At 33.2% G+C, this 18,156-nt stretch overlaps 1 protein-coding gene across 4 annotated transcripts in view; it reads left to right on the top strand.

Moving 5' to 3' along the window:
- The window catches only part of PCDH17 (protocadherin 17), a 113,202-nt gene that overhangs the window by 34,488 nt on the left and 60,558 nt on the right, over window positions 1-18,156 (top strand). For 3 of the 4 annotated variants that reach the window (XM_070471163.1, XM_070471162.1, XM_070471165.1), the window contains 2 exons: window positions 6,002-6,060; window positions 6,194-6,366. In XM_070471163.1, the coding sequence (XP_070327264.1) occupies window positions 6,002-6,060; window positions 6,194-6,366 (232 nt within the window). The remainder of the gene's footprint in view (window positions 1-6,001; window positions 6,061-6,193; window positions 6,367-18,156) is intronic. The other variant, XM_070471164.1, reaches the window with a different exon arrangement.

The following is an 18,156-nucleotide window of genomic DNA, read 5'->3' as shown; positions in this document are numbered from 1 at the left end:
GTGTATGAGATGCAGATGATCACTATATACATTTATATTTGGAATTACATGTTATTAGCATCCAGTAAAATGAACATTTTTTGAATGTGTGTGTGTGTGTTCATGTATAACTTCATGAAACTAACACCACAGTCAGCATACTAAAGAGTTCTATCACCCTAGAAACCTTCCTCATACTATATCTCTATAATCAATCTTAACCCTGGCATCCACTGATCTATTCTTTGTCGTAACAGTTTTTGCTTTTTTGCAAAGTCTTATAAATAGAGTCATACAATGTACAATTCTCAGATTGGCTCCCTTCACTCAACATAATGCTTTTGAGATTCATGCAAGTTGTTGGATCAATTGTTCATTTTTGTTGTTGTTGTTTATAGTTTTCATTCTATATATATACCACAGTCTGTTCACCTGTTGAAAGTTATCTGGGCTGATTCCAGTTTTGGCAAAGAGAGCTCTTGAAAAATGTACAGATATCAGTGTGATCATAGTCTTCATTTATTTAAGGTAAATACCAAGTTATTGGGTTAATTTTGGTCTTTTCTTTCCCCTATGGATCATATTTTTGGTATTATGTCAAAGAATTCTGCCTAACACCAAGTCACATAGATTTTCTGCAGGGCTTTCTTCTTAAGTTTTATATTTTCATGTAGATCTGTGGTCCATTTCAAGTCTTTAAAGTTTTTTTGTTTTGTTTTAATAAGTTGTTTATTGAATTGCCTTTTGCAACCTGGTAGAAAATCGGTTGATTATTTCTGTTGGTTACTTCTGAATAGTCTCCTCTGTCACATTGACCTATGTGTCTTTTCCATTGACAATACTACACTGTCTTCATTAGTGTAGCTTCATAATGTATCTTAAAATAGGATAATGTGATTCCTTCAAATTTAATCTTTTTTTTTGAAAAATATTTTGAATATTATAGTTCTTTTTGTTTTAAATTCTAGAATCCTCTTGTCTATAGCTACAAAAAGTCATGTAAAGAATATGAATGAAATTGTATTACATGTATAGATTATCTGAGGAACATTGATGTTTTGACTATGTTGAATTTTTTAATCCATAAATGTGATATATATTTCCATTTATTTAGGCCTTCTTTGACTTATTCCATCATTTTTTGTAATGTGCAACATACACATTCTGTACTTGTTTTTTTTTTTTTCTTAAATTATCTATTTGTTCAAGTATTTGATTCTTAGGGAAATATTATAAATCTGTTGCTTCAGACATTTAAGTTTCCAAATAATTCATTGTTATAGAAATATGATTGATTTTTGTGTGGTGACCTTGAATATGGCTACATTGCTTAATTTATTTGTTGATTTTGAGAAGTTTTGTTTGTTTTCACTTGTCTTGATCCTCATTTTCTGCTTGAGCAATACTATTACCTGAGTATACAACAACATTGTGAGAAAAATTTTTCCTCCTTTTCCAATTTGTGTGTCCTTCTTTCACTTTTCTTGCCTTATTGACCATACTATGGCTTTCATGCAGTGGTAAATAGAAGTGGTGAATGATTTCAGTCTTTCAAGTGTGATGTTTGTCATCTTCAGTCACTAAGTCATGCTCAATTCATTGCAACCCTGTGAACTGCAGCATTCCAGGCTCCCCTGTCCTCCACTAGCTAAAATTCATGTCTATTGTGTCCATGGTGGTATCTAACCATCTCATCTTCTGCTGCCCCCTCCTTCTGTTGTCTGTAATCTTTCCCGTCATCAGGGTCTTTCCCAATGAGTCAGTTCTTCAGATGAGGTGGCCAAAATATCGGAGCTTCAGCTTCAGCATCAGCCCTCCAATGAATATTCAGGGTTGATTTCTTTTAGGATTGACTGGTTTGATTTCCTTGCAGCCCAAGGGACTCTCAGGAGTCTCCTCCAGCACCTCAATTCAAAAGCATCAATTCTTCAGTGCTCAACCTTTGTGGTCCAACTCTCACATTCATACATGACTACTGGAAAAACCATAGCTATGACTAGACGGACCTTTGTCAGCAAAGTGATGTTTCTGCTTTTTAATATGCTGTCTAGGTTTCTCATAGTGATGTTAGTTATACTCTTTTTTGATTTATGCTGTTTATACAACTGAAGAAGTTTCTTTCTATCCCTATTTGCTGAGAATTTTTATCATTAATAGATGTTGTGTCAAATGTTGGACATATTTTTAAAATTTCTATTTGTATGCTTCTAATAGTTAAAAAAATTATTTTGACTCCTTTCGCTATTTTCAGCTTAAATTTTTTATGTACATGTAAGTGGTCATATCAAATTAATCTACTTCCACTAATAAAAAGTTTTCCCAATTTCAGGCAACGTGGTCCAGCTTTTAGTAGGTGCATTCTTTTTTTTTTCAGAGATACTAATTTTTTAAATTGGTATTTTATAGATTTATTTTTAGAGTTCTAACAGATGAGCAAGTAGTAGAAAATAGTATATCTTGGAATAGCTAATTACCACCTACTGCTAATAAAAATTATGATTTCAAGTATCATTTATAATTTACTACAATTTGCTGAGTACTAGAAGAGAAATGCAAAGGCAAATATCAAAGAAACCATTTGTATCGTACAGATTTTATCTGCTTTGTTTACTTGATTTCTTGTTTATTTGCTTATGTTTTCTTTAAAAAAAAGAAGGTAAAGAGTATCTAAATTTTTATCTTCATCAAAAATCAGTACAACAAACCAGAAAAATCAATTAGGAGGGTCAAGCATTTTTATAAATTAGTTTAGATTTGTTCTAAGTAATCATTCTGAGCAAATGATCATTTAAAAAACATACCAAAACATTTGTCTTTTTATTTCTGAGTGAAATAGTTTTAAATGATCATCATATCCTACAGTTTAATTCAAAATGTTTACTTTAGAACATTTGTGTTACTACTCATCAATTCCATGGATCCATTTTTTAATAATAAACAAATTATATGCTTTAAAAAAAATGGTAAAAGTTGCTGTGTTCAAGTTGCATTTGAAGGGAAAACATTCTAATGATTCATTTTTATGGCAAGAATAAAGTTTTCAAGAGTTAAACATATTCATAATTTAATTACTCTGCTGAGACCTAAAAGTCTATGTCTTTGACTTCAAATTTTACTTTCTTTCTAGACTTAAAATTTAAGAATTTTAAATATACAATGTGGAACTCGATTTTTAGAATACATGTTGGAAAATAGCTAAAAGCCCTTCTATTTCTAAATTTAGCACTTGATATATGTGTCTTTTTGTCTGTTTTCTGTTTTACTCTGTAAATGCTGTTATTTTATATTCAGATTATTTCTAATGAGTTTTCAGACACCCTTGGAGCCTGGATAATGAAAATGTTATTTTCTATATTAAAATCAGTGTGTTTTTTATAGTGCATTAGTCATAAGTTTGTTAAAGGCTAAATGGCTATTTCATTATGGTAATTATAAACACACACTATCTCTCATATTCCTACCTATTTCAATGGAAAAATGCAGACAGACATTATTGGTAAACTTCTGATACTCTGCTACTATTAAGTTTCAGACTTCTAAAATTGTACTTTGTGAAATTCCATCATAAGAAACCAACTTTTTTTAGCCTTTTTTTTAAACTACTCTCATTTCTCCTCCTGTATGTATCTTTCTATTTTACTCTTCCTCCTCTCCCTATTTTCCTCTTGCCTTTCTCCCTGCCTTTATTTTCTTCTCTTTCTTTCCTTTCCAAAATTCTTTTTTTTCCTAAGTGTCTCATGTTTGTTTTTATTTTCATTAAAACAATATTTGGTAGCATTACCATTGCCCAGTGGTCACAAACACTCTGAGACATACATGCAAACGTGCAAAGACACGTCTGCACACACATTAGCAAATAATTTAAAATAACCCTTCACTTAATTGAAAAATGTATTTTATTTCTTAGTTTAAGTCTCTTATTAGAATTGCTTAGAACTTTGATATTATGCAAGTGCTTTTAGTTACTGTCTCTATTAGATCAGGGGAAGAAAAGTTTTCCTAATCTATCTCCCTGTGTCTAACTGAATAGGGATCCATATTGTATGAAGTTCCACATAACCAAAGCCATTAACATTACAAGATTAGCTGTAATAGCCCTGATATAGAAAATATCAGGAGTTTCCACTTTTCACGTTACGTTTTACTCTTTCCTTAATGGGCTTCCCCGGTGGCTTAGTGGTAAAGAATCTGCCTGTAATGTAGGAGACACAGGAAGCCCAGGAGATGTGGGTTTGATCACTGGATCAGGAAGTTCCCCTGAAGAAGGAAATGGCAACACACTCCACTATTCTTGCCTGGAGAATCCCCATGGACAGAAGAGCCTGACTGGCTATGGTCCATAGGGTCGCACAGAGTCAGACAGGAGTGGGCACACACTTTCCCTAATACTGGATTCTGTTTTTCTGAAGTGATATAAATACTCAGGCTTAACTTTCAGCTGACAGCAATAATGGGTTGATTCATGTTTTCAGCCAATTAAAAAAAAATAAACTAGATGATTTTAAGTTTATATGTGGAGTTTCTAAGTAATTTTAGTTTTTAAAATTGGCAAAATTCTTTTGCAAACATTTTTGCTCTTGGTGTTGGTTTCCATTACTACTTTAATGGAAGATATTTATTTTTTAAAGATGGATAGCTAGTTATGGAAGCAATTAAGGTGCTTCACAGAATCTGGAAATTTGTAAAACATATTAATAAAATAAGTCTGCTACCAACTACTAGTTAAAATGGATTAGGAGTGAGAAATTAATCTACCTTCTTTGCATTTATTTTGACAAAAGTCATTAGAACCACAGAGCAAGAAACAGTTTAAGAAATTTGTGCAAGTTTTTCCTGTCCCCTGACTTTTAACAGACAGTGAACCTTAGAGAGTACTTTAAGCTATTACTCTCAACATTTTTTTTCCAGTAATAGTTTAAAAAGCCAAATAAATTATTAACATGGGACAAGAAAAGAGTCTTATTAGTTTAAATTAGCCTTATTTATAAGGAAAACACATAGTGCTCTGCATTAAGCCTTACCTTGGGTCCTCTGCTTCATGAATTATGCGCTTCTGTGTCACGGATACTTGCACACTTGATGATCTTGTAGTAACCCATAGCTGCTTCAGAGCACAATGGTGTGATATGAAGTGAGGCAGAAAACAGGAGAACCTTTGTCGCTGAGTCAGCTGCAAGAAGAAGTAATGTGTATGAATGTACAGTATAGGGAGATCTATGAAAGATCTACTCTCTTTCTCCCAAAAGACTCTGTTCCATGGTACAAGGAGAATTCAGTTCTATTTGGCAGACCTCCATGCCAGTTTGGAAGCAGTAAAAACAACCACAAAAACAAGCCTCATTTCTCAGTGTCTTTAATTCTCCATGTTTTAAGTAACATTTTAACTCTCATTTTGATTTCACTTTGTTTTAATAATCAAGAGCTAACACCCCTCTCTCTTGTATTGAGTACTATTTCCAGTGCAAGGATGCAGCTAAGAATGAATTACAGAGATGAGTCCAGTCATAGGTGCTATGCTGGTGTTTGTCACTGGTACAATTTTAAGGAAAGGCCCTATATCTCTTAACTGAGGCGGAGATGACTTTAAATGATGTTACATCAAGGAGGGCAAGGAATCCCAGCAGATGATGCCAATTTGTTTTCAAAATGAGTATTATTAAATAATTCATGCTTTTAATATGGAGAAATTAGGTCATTTTTCCACTCCTCCCACAAATGTTCAATCTTAGTATCTAAGTAATGAAACAACACAGAGAGTGTTATCCATCCTGGTACTAACAGAGAATGCCAGTTATGACGGGCTCATTGTTTATTTTAACAGGTAATTTGTGGACTGGAATCATTTAATTGTTCTGAGTACATAATTACATGTCAGCAATTTCCAGTTTAATTAAAATGTACAAATCTGAAGATTAAGGGAATTTTTGAATTATTAATCATTTTTCCACTAGGAAATCTTGTTGCTCTGCAGGAGATTTGTCCAGTGTACAACTATACGTATTTTTTTCCTTCTTTTTCACAGACAGACAATTTTCCCGCAGAGCCCAATTACATGGGCAGCAGGCAGCAGTTTGTTCAAAGGTAAGGCCTATTAAATAACTTTCTCGGCTTCCCCATTTGCATTCGTGTCAAAATTGCTTTGCAAGAGTCTACACTTCAGGTTCAAACTCGTAGAGACAATACTTTCTCTTCTTTTTCTTTATATGTATTTCAGTAGCTCCACGTTTAAGGACCCAGAAAGAGCCAGCCTGAGAGACAGTGGGCACGGGGACAGTGATCAGGCTGACAGTGACCAAGACACTAACAAAGGCTCCTGCTGTGACATGTCTGTTAGGGAGGCGCTCAAGATGAAAACGACTTCAACTAAAAGCCAACCACTTGAACAAGGTGAGTGAAGCCTTCCAATGCTTACAGAGTATAAAGCTTAAGCAATATTAAACCTCAGAATACTAGTTGTAGTTTATCACCTTGGAATGGAGCTTTTATAATATAGCAAAACAAATAGCAAATTCCGAGGTTGCCTCAGACAAAAAGCAATTTTTCAATACTTCAGTAACCATAGAAAAATGAAGTTCATGGATTCTAGCCTGAAATCTTCCTAAAATGAGAACTTTGCCGAAGTCACTAGATTATACTTATTTTTATGAACATTTACTAACCTTTGCTGTTTTGCATTTTAGTAAAGGAAAATATGGTATATGTTAACTAGATATGCACATTTTAATATATTAATATAAAGATTAAATTAATAAATTTAACACTTTTAGGTGAAATGAAAACTTGATTGAAATTGTATAGCTCTTAGCAGGGTTGGTATTATTTTTAGTGTGGAGTTTAGCTTCAAAGTCGTTTTTCAAGAGTCAAATAACAGCTAAGCCAGAGTTCTGGCTCCTTCTTTTGATTTACATCTAAGTCTTCCTGGATATCAAATAAACATGAACTTGTTTAGTCTGATAGAGGTAAAAAAGAAATGCTTCTTCATGAATACATGTCTTTTCTGGAAGTCTAACTTCAGTTTATTAGCTCAATATGTCTTTTTATTAATCATGATATTTGTATTGTTTCAAACACAGTAGAATGTTTATTAATGATTCACCCAAAGAGAATTAAGCTACTCTTTTGTGTAAGACTTAGATGTTGTGAAAAAGCTTTTTTGTATCCAGTTATAAAAAGTAAAAAGAAAAAAAAAAGTGAAAAGAACTGTTGCATAAATTGAGTTTCAGAGTTACAAATGCGTATTATATTAGTTAATGTCAGTTTTAAAAATATTGACAATATGAAAGTATATTGATATTCAAGTTTTGAGAAGCTATATTTAAACTATTTGAACTTATTTATTCTTCTAAGTCATTTAATGATAGATGATTCATAGAAAGTAAATTTTTGCCTCTAGTGCAGTCTCTCCTATCACATATACATCAGCAGACAGAATGCTTTCTAATTTCTCTAATCATGTTGAAGTTTTGATTCAAATATGCAAATACACACACATATATGCATCCAATACAGAAATTAATTAATATGTATATTTAAGTTTCTGCACTCAATATAATTATGCTGGCCTTATTTTAAGAATGACACTCTCCAAAGCCTTCTTTTCTAAGTAATAAGTGCCAGATATATTGTAGCAAGTTTTTGCATAACAAGGCTATATTGTTTTAAAAATTACTTTAAACAAAAGTTAATTGAATACTTACCTAATTTTTGCAGTTCTTGCAAATTTGAGTGTTTACTTTATGTGACTTATGTGGTCTTTATGGGTTTGACTATACAATGTCATATAAATATTTTAGGCACATTTTAGGTAATGAATTTTTGGATTTTGGTATGTGAATACATAGCCAAACAGATTCATCTACATGTGTGATAAAGTGGTTTGCAGGTAATTCATTAGCTACTATTTGTAAAGCTGCATAGAGTAAGTAAAGAGTTTACATTTACTGTCATATCTTCATGAGAAAATTTGTTAATTAAAACCAGCCTGCTGCTGACTATTAACTTCTTAATTCCTTTCCATACATTGAATGAGCAATGTAATTGATTAAAAAAAAAAAAACTATAGGTAAAGGACATTTATATCTGAAAATGTAGTTTATACTGAAAACCTGTTATTTTTTTCCTATTTTGGTATCAAAAAGTAATATCTTAGAAAGGTGGCTATTGTTCTTAAAAGAACGTATAGTTGATGTATATTTTAATTAGTATTACACATAAAATAACTTCTAGTCTATGAGTGAGAATGCCAATAGAGATGTCTCCTGTAAAGAAGTAGTTTCCATGTATCCTTATTAACAAACATGAGAAAGTTATGAATCTGAAAGCCACACTTAGAAGAATCTCTGAATTACATAGAAGACTGACTTGTACTTTAAAGCATGATTTTTGAAGGATTAACTAAAAGAGTATTTCATTGATTGATTGATGGATGGATTTGACTCATTAATTCATTTATTTAATAAATATCTATTAATGTTTTCAATAGTAAGGAAAGTTAGATACTTTGGGGACATCAGAAATAAATTTGATTTGGAGCCTGCCTTCAAGAAACTGTATGTGACTGTAACAGAGATAGGAGACTCTCTCTGTGTCTCTCTCTCCTCTCTCCTCTCTCATTTACCTTTCTCTCTTGTCTATCTCCTTACCTAGCTCTCTATCTCCCTCCAATCTGTCTGTTTCTGTCCATCACCTAGATCATCTTTTTGTCTCCCTGTCTCCCTTCCCTTATGTCTTTGTCTTTTCCCTATCTATGTATCTTATGTATACATCTATCTACCTACCTATCCAGATGAAGAGGAGGCTAGTATTTATTGTTTTTACTATTTACCATAAACTATGCTAACTTCATTTCAACATTAGCTTATTTAACCTGAAAACTCTAAAATAGCTAGCATTTGTATCTTACATATAAAAAAAACTGAGCTTATGGGGAACTTGTTAACTTGCAGAACAGGTTGGAATTTTATCTTAGATCTAGATATGACCAAAATTTATACCTTTTCTATAAAACTTTATCTCCAAATAGGAGAATTTGCTCAAATATACATTCTGATTCATTGCTATGACTAGGTATCAAGTAAACGTTGAAGGTTATTGAATTCATGTATATGAACCTTGGGGGAAAATATAAAAATGACTTATATGCATTGAATTATTAGTGGCTAAAACATAATATTCTTTTTAGTATTCATTGCATTTATAAATAGATGAATATAAATTCCTCTCATGTTTATAGATGTTAAGAAACTTTGTCAGTGTTCCATGCTGTAAGTAGTGAAGTCAGCATTAGAAATAAAATTGCATGCCTTCAGGGTTTGTCCTCTTAACCAATGCTTCATACTATTCATAAAATGAATGGTTTACTCAGAAAATAAATAAATAAATAAATGTTTGAAGAAGCAATCAGCCATTGTCTTGGTCATTGTACTCTGTTAACTTATTTGAAAAGCATCGCAAACACCAATGCTAAGTTAATTTAATGCACACCTATAAAGAGTAATTTCCTTTACAGATGAAAGAAGATGACAGCAGTATTCAAATAATTATCTCATGTCCAAGTTTCATATGTTAAACTCTAATTTTTAATATCTTAAAAAAATCTCCTAAAAAACAGAAATAAATTTCCTTTAAAACAAAACAGAAATCTATTTATCACTTTTTTTAATAGTAGTGCCTTAATAGTTTTTAGTTAAAAAGTTGTAGCATGCTATATTTCATATTTTCATATTCATCTAGTTGACTTCTCTCCCTGTTTAAATTATCTCTATTAAGAGAAATAATGTTCTCTTTCTAAATTAAAATACTATTTTAATTAGAAATTAAAATCAATTTAAAAAATAATCTTTGTATTTTCAGTGGACATTTTCTATGCTAATAATGATTTCCCTTTGGAAATAGCTTAGTACATTTGAAATTTTATTTCTTTAACTCAACTGTTGCTGTTTTATTTTCTCTTTTGTACCACTAGATTTTTTCCATTTGTTTTATTCCTGATATTTGTGTATTTTCGCTACCATCAGTTTAAGTGTCACAGATATACAGCACTAGTATGTGTAGCCCATTATTTTAGAAAAAAAAACTTGAAAGGATTCAGTAGCTAATTGATGGTGTGATATACTGCACTATATCTGAAGATAGCTTTAAGGATTTAATGTTAATAAACCCTCTAATAGAAAGAAGTTATTTTAGTTTCTCTTAGTGTGATTTAAAATAAAAACACCTCTCAAAGAATGTACTTAGTTTCTTACTGTTTGAGTTCAGTTTTCTGTCTGCCTCTCTGTCAGTTAGATTTTCCCCCATATATTCTCCATCAAATATTAAATGTAGATAGGTAGGTTAGTTGGTAGATAGAAGGAGGGAGATAATAGTAAAACAATCTGAATGTTTTGGAATTCATATGGTGCCGATAGTAGCACATTCACACACACACACACACACACACACACACACACACACACATTATTTAATGCCATTGTTTATTGGAAAATGACACAGAAAATTGATTAAAATACATGTGATTTTATTATTGTTGATTTTATATTTTGGAATGAGAAAAGCTAATTTATATCAAGAACTAGTAAAAATACATAATGTTACTTCTGTAAACAAGAGTCACAATTTTATAAAGAAGAAAAACTCTTTCAAAAAGTTTTGAAGGTAGCTTACTACTTATACCTCAGAATACCATTTATACTTTGACTTCAAGGAAGTACGATACCCTTGAATTTCTATCCATCAGAAGCCCTGTAAAGTATTTTGATTGTTAGCAATAATTGCTTTTTTTTTCTTTTAAAAGATGTAATAAGCTTTCCCTAAAATTCAGTAGTCGCTATTGATTCCCAAATAATAAATGTGCAGTTTTTATAAATGCTGACCAGCAATTTCTCTGAGCTTCTTATTGATAGCTCAGTGACTGTTCTCAGTTTTTCAAGGATAATCAGTCTTCTGATATCTTTATAGTTCACTGAAACCAAGTCCTTGAATTGAAGTCTGACACTAGTGCAGTAGCATTGTTCATCCCGAGTACTGATGGCCTGGCCTGTGCTAGAGACTGCAGTGGAACACCACCCACCTGGAGTGTGATACCCTGTGGGGGCCAGATTGTTGGTCCCCTCCCTGGTGATGGGACTCCACGACATTTCTGAGCCTCAGGAGTTGCTCCTTTCACATTCTTTTTCATTTCTTATTTTATTTAATTGCCTTATAATTTCCTTTACTCTATTCAAGTCTGTGTCTCCCCTGTTCTCTCTACTGCCAGAAAAATCTGACTTCCTAAATTATGTTCTGAATTCAAAACATTTCACAATGGAATCCCTGATTATAATCTAATAAAAATATAATCATTAGGAAGTTGAGAATAAATGAAATACCAAAGTAGGTTTGCTCCAGTGAATTCAGTTTTAAAACTAAATTGCATTCTTAAGGGTTGCCTTTCTGCTTTCCAGAGGACATTCTAGAAAACTACAAAACTAAAGTTAAGGGATTTTCTTTTTTTTTGTAGCTGTTCGTTTTTTTCTTTAAGTGAGTGTTTGAATGTTGCTTGTGGACCCCATATTTCATAGCAGGTTTATACTAGTTTCAATGACTGCAGTATTTGTTATATGATTTCAGAGTTTGGTGAGACTCTGAGGTCCACTCCTTTTACTCTCCCTCCCTAATTCACTGCATAATGATTGCAATGTCACCATATTTCTAATTATGTCTGGAAAGGAAACAGTTTCCACAACCTCGTCTTTACAATGACAGAGCTGTTTAAGAAACAGTAGTAAGGAAACAGGAGAGTAGAGGTCGCGATCCTTGTTCACAGGAGTGAAGGGGGAGCCGTGCATTCAGGATCCAGGAGGAGCTTATTGAGACAGAGGGTTGGGAGGCTGACCACAAATGTGACGTATGTTACAGTTTCCCCTAAGAACTGACCCTGAATAGAAAAGTGCTAGCATAGTACTTCTATATTCTCAAGCTTTTGTTCTGTTTTCTCTTCTGCATTATGGTTACCTTTGAATCAAGCAGTGTATTTTCCTAGGCCTACCCAGAACAGGCAACAGCAAATCTACAGAAGTAAGAACATGAAGATGGTGACTGTGTCCATCTTCTCAGCAGCCATCTGGCAGTCTCTGAAAATAATTTTTAAAAGAAATGTTGCTATAAACTTATTAATAGGAAATTTGTCTTAAGAAGGGAATGGAAAATTACAGCCATATATAGGGGGCGGGAAGGAACTGTTAAATATTTAATGCCAGAGAGAAATCATTTACAAAATTTTAGAGGAACTTCTGCTTTATGATTCGCATACATAGTGTTTAAGAACTCGTATTATTTGCCAAGAATTCATATTATTTTCAAGCCCTGTGAGTTTTTATTAGGCTGCATCTATCCAAGAGCACTGTAATATCATTTTCGCCACCTCCCTGTGCTGTCTTTTAGGACCTTCCAAATTCATCTAACTTTATATTTTACTAGATAAAATGTTTCTCAAACTGTGAGCAGCTTCACTTTATTTTTGCTTACCAGGCTTTGCAACTGTCCCGTAGTTCACCTAACTTTAAAAGTTTCAATGACATCTCTTTTTCTCATGTGCAAACATCTGCTTCTAGAATTCAGCATCTGGTATCATGAAAATAGAGAGATTTTATCACCCTCACATTTGTTGCTCATCGTAAAGCCTCTCTAACAAGTGTTGCATGATTTACTATAGACTCAATGTGATTTTGAGATTCTCTTGCTTTTAATAAGCACAGCAATGACTTTTGCTGAAACATCCCAATTAGGAAATGTTGGGAGAGTATTTCCCAAACTTTTGAAGATAGTTTTGCTGTATACTTGGGACAACAGAACCCTCCCCTGCCTTAGAATTACACACTCTGAAATATTCCCAACCAACTAGAGGATTTTAATTTTTTAAATAATATATATAAATAATTACAATGTATTTTTAAATTTTTATAAATAAAATTCTATACTAGTCATATGCATTTTTATGAAAGCAGGAGTGAGCCCATAAATGCTAAAAATATAAAATGGCTATCAGCTCCTTTGTTAATTAAGAACTGCAAGAAAATCATGTCATTTGGTCTAAAACCTCCCAGTAATTTCCTGTTATATCACTTTAATAACATGTTGTAGCATTGCAGGTTCTCTATTCTTTTGAAAGCCATATTGCAAAACTTTATGGTAAGAATCCTTGAAGTATAACTCCTCTATTGTGTAGATAAGAAAACAGATTGACTTCCATGGGGTCTTCAAGCTAGCAGAAGAGGTAGTATTTGTTCCAGGCTTATAATTTTCTGTCTAGAACCCTTATCTTCCTTCTGTGTCATTCCTGTGTCACATTAAGAGACACCTCAAAATCTCTGAAGAGGCACTTCAGATTCATCATCATACTTCTTTTCCTTATTAATCTGAAGAAGTCAACCGCTATGCTCCAGAGCTTGATTCTTTCATACATATTGAATAAATACTTCACATATTCATATATCTTATATATATTGAATAAAGATATTGAATTTAAGTTCCAAAAGGTCAATTAAATATATCATTCCTTAAGCTGTACACTGATGCTTCTGGATTATGTGTCACGAGGCATTCTGAAATAAATATTCTTTTCAATCTGGATACATTACCTATATGTCTCCTAACTATGGGTCCTTGATACCTTCTTAGCATGCTAAGGAATGGTGGTGCCAAAAGAGATTTTCATTCATTCATTCAATATTTTAATAAATGATTGTGTCAGGGATACAAAGATATATGAAAACACAGGCTGGGTCCTCAAGAAGTTCACACTGTATTAAGGGAATTTGACATACAAGTCATGAGATTGGTATACTGAGAGGTTTGTCCTGAGTATTAATGAAGTCAAGAGAATGGAAACCTTGCCCAGATTTGGAGGATCAAAGAACATTCCTGGAGAAGAAGACATCAGAGCTGATTCTTCAGCATATGTTTAGCTCATTTGGCATAGTGAAGTTGGGGTGGGTGGGAAGATGACGGGCACTCTCAGAAACATAGGAAAGGAAGCAGAGTTTGGCAAGCTGCTTAGAGGCATGTGAGTAGAGATGTGTGAGAATAGGAATGTGGAATAGTGCCTGGGGAGGTGAGTAGAAGCCCAATGATGGGACCACTGAAATGAAGCCCTGGGAGGTAACGGTTCAAACTTCTTCTTAAAGGGATGATAGTTATGGCAATGTCTTGGGAAATAGGAATACAATTAGAAAGCTGGGCAGGTAACACAAGGCAAGACAGTATGAGGCCTAGAGTGGTAAAGAAAGGAATGGAATAAAGTGAAAGATTCAAAAGTTTTAGGATATGTCATTACTTTTATGATTATAATGAATTGCTTAGTGTTCACTTGAAATTTATTTTGATATAAGGATTTCTAAAGGAAAAAATCATTTGATGCCCAAGTAAATGGAATATCACTTGAATTATTTAATGCATTTTAATGCATTTAAGTAAGTCTTATGTAGTATATATCACATATAGTAAATTAACACATAAATATTTGAGATGTTAGCTTTTTCTCTAAAAGATCAATGTTTATTTGTACACAGGAATCAATTTAATAAAGAAATCTACCATTCAAGAATGCTAGAGAGAAAAACAAACAAGGAGAAAACTTCAGTTTGATAGATCTTTGAGAAAAGTTTCAGAAAGCAGTGAGGTAGTATACAACTTGGTGTGCTAATGAATCAGGACTGTGAATTGGGTAACTGAGTTTTAGCAAAGTGGTAGAAACAGGATGAGAGTATCATGGGGAAAACATTTGGAAAGTCAAAACCATTTAGAAGATTAACAGAAAGACAACTAAAAATTACATTTGGTAATGAGAGGAAAAGACCCTGATGCTGAGAAAGATTAGGGGCAGGAGGAGAAGGGGACGGCAGAGGATGAGATGGTTGGATGGCATCACTGACTCAATGGACATGAGTTTGGGTAAACTCCAGGAGTTGGTGATGGGCAGGTAGCCTGGCATGCTGCAGTCCATGGGGTCACAAAGGGTCGGACACGACTGAGCGCCTGAATTGAACTGGATGAGAGGAGAGGTCGGCGACACAACGTAGAGGCCGCTGACATAGTATCACACTTAAGGTGAACCTGTGACGGGATTGCTGAGAGGAAAGGCAATAGCGGCCATGATAGAATCTGGCTGAGAACAACAGTAAGGAGTCAAGTTCAACAAGCGTCCAACCAACAGAGACAAGGCATACAAGCTATGTTGTATGACAATGCAAAATCTGGAGGACAGCTACATGAATTATTTGACTGAAGCCAAGAGTTTTTAGATTTCATTTCCAACCATCATAATCTAGAGCCAAATTAAATCAATTCATTAAGCCAATCTAGACAAGTCTGTTTTTATTCAGAACAAAATCTGAGGACAGTTCCGAATACATGATCTCACATCACTGGGATAAATGTATGATTCCAGAACTCACCACTTTAAAAAAAAAGGAACATTTACCTGAAATCATATGTTTTTAATTTTTACTGTAACTCAGTAATTTTTTGTGTAGTATTTATTGTGTATATTTATTATACAGTTCTTCTTTATTATGTGTATGTATATAGTATATGGAAGATCCCCTGGAGAAGGGCATGGCAACCCACTCCAGTATTCTTGCTTGGAGAGTCCCATGGACAGAAGTGCCTGGCAGATTACAGTCCACGGGGTTGCAGAGCTGGACATGACTGCAGTGACTTAGTCTATATAGTATATGGCACTGTCTTAGATGCTCTGCTGAATATTTATTCAACAAACATTTGTTAGGTTTTTGGTATGTGTCAGGCACTTCTCCAAGTTCTGAGGATGGAGTAATAAACAGAATAAATATTCTTGTTCTCATGGACCTTACATTTGAATGAGAATGTGATTCTCAAATGAACCATCTTCAGACTCATGAACCCCATTCTCACAGAACTTATAGCCAGAAAATATAAAATGTAGAAAGTAACACACCATTGGTTAGGTATAAATTAAAAGTGTGAGAGTTTCAAAATGAAGGATAGAATATTGACCATTATTCCAGGAAGACTTCATACATAAGATGAAATTTGAGCTAAGGCTTAAGGAATGAACAAAGTTTTTACTCTGAGAAGAAATAGAACAAATCCATAAACCAACCATAGGATACAGAAGTGATATTTAAGGGATCGTGAATATCCCTTAAGGTGTGGCTAGAGGAAAACCTATAGAAGGAAGAAAATATGCAAATGGAAACAGAAAAGAGTGGTCAGTAAAGAAGGGGAAATAGGCAGTGATAGTGTCACTGTGGTCAAAGATAGACAAAAGGCGTGTTGACTCTAGAGAAATTAAAAACAAAACAAACACAAAAAAAACAAGGCTCAAGGACATCTATTCAATCTGATTACTACAGGTCTACCTTGGTTTCCATGAGAGAAGTTATGATGGGATAATGAAAAGGGAAACAGATTTTTAAAGGTTATACCACTGAAACATCATCAGGAACTGGAGATAGATTTTTTTTATTCCAAGATAATAATGGAATAAGAGAAAGAAAGGGGGGAAAAGCTAAAGAAGGTGGTATTATAGATGGAAATTGCTTTAATTATTCAAGGTAACTGAGTATCAATATACTAAAGTAAACAATCTACCTAGAAGGAATTATTGAAGAATTGAATTAAATAGATATTATTTGAGCATAAAAGGGGAGGCTAGCTTTAAAGTGAAGATAAACTCTTTTTCTGTAAGGGAAAGAAAACAGAAGATTTGAAAAGATAAACAGGGATGTAGAGGCAAAAGTAAAGTAATTGTTGGTTCTGATCTCTATAAAGTGGAAAGCAGATTTCATTAAGCTCATTGTTTCACAGAAACACTTGTATAATATAAATGACACTTGGATTTGTGAAAAGCTAGAGGAGTTCAGACAATTACCAAGATAATCCATGGCAAGATGAACATCTGTCAAAAACAAATACTGCTATTATTTCATACTTATAATTGTTGACAAAATAACATATTATACCAACCTGAAGACATTAACATATTTAAATTAGCTTCTCGTGTACTTTTCAATTTTATAGCTTGCATGGAGTTTTCAAAAAAGATGTGATGTGTAAGCCTAAAGTCTAGATTTTTCTAGAATTATATTGTTTCACATTCTATTCAGAAAGATGATATATTGCATATACCATATATTATGTTTTAGCCCCACTGGGATCTGTGCCGGTACTTGCAATTAAACACATTATCAGTTTTGCAGTGAAAAGTCTTAAATATTCACACTAAATGGAATAAATGAATAATATAGATAGCCTATGTCAATTCAAGTCAGTTTCTTCCACCAAATGAGTAGCAAAATAACATCCAGACCTGAAATGGTTTTTTTTATTTCAAAATGGACAAGAAATTGTAGACTTGTACTCAATTTGCATATTGGAGCTTTTCATTCCTTAAATTCTTGATAACTAATAGTATTGATGATGATGCCAGTAGTAACATGATGGTAAAAAATAAATATCTATCAACAAGAGAAACTATGTAACCGAGTTTCCTATTAAGTCATAAAAGAAATCTGCAATGGGGGGAGTCTTACTTAAGATCAAATGGGGATGAAAATATTCGATAATCATTTTAATGTGGTAAACACTTACTTTGGGAAGGACACTTAAATGTTTAATCATGTCATAAGAAGATTTTGAGTAGTACTTTTAGGATTTGTAGACAGATAACAAATGCCCTCCTACCTCTGATACAGGATGTATTTTTGAAACAAAATACATATTTCATGGAGATTGATTCGTCTGCCATGGATTTTTTTCTTTTTTTGAGGTTTTGAAAATTCATACTGAGGGATGAAACTCTGTTTTGTTTTTGCCCCGAGTCATTTCCTTCCTAATTTTAATTACTGTGTTTATTACATAATATCCTTTTATAGCCATCTGAGCTTTTACCTCTAAAAGCTGACATTTTTAAAGATATTTAAAAGAAGGATGGCAAGAAAACTTCAGAAAATTTTAATACATGCAGAATGCCTTCATGACATGTGTTCCTCCACATGGTTGGAAAACAATAGACAACAGATTGAATCTTAAGTAAATATACCTGATAATTTTTTTTTTTCACTCTTTGAGTTGTGACTCCTGTTCAGGAATGACTTTCATTAGCATTAATATATGAATGAATTAATTCCATACATTTTATTTCAGTACCCCGTATATGAC

Source organism: Odocoileus virginianus, chromosome 8 (genome assembly GCF_023699985.2).
Source record: "Odocoileus virginianus isolate 20LAN1187 ecotype Illinois chromosome 8, Ovbor_1.2, whole genome shotgun sequence".
NCBI lineage: Eukaryota > Metazoa > Chordata > Mammalia > Artiodactyla > Cervidae > Odocoileus > Odocoileus virginianus.
This window is presented reverse-complemented; position numbering and strand designations above follow the sequence as displayed.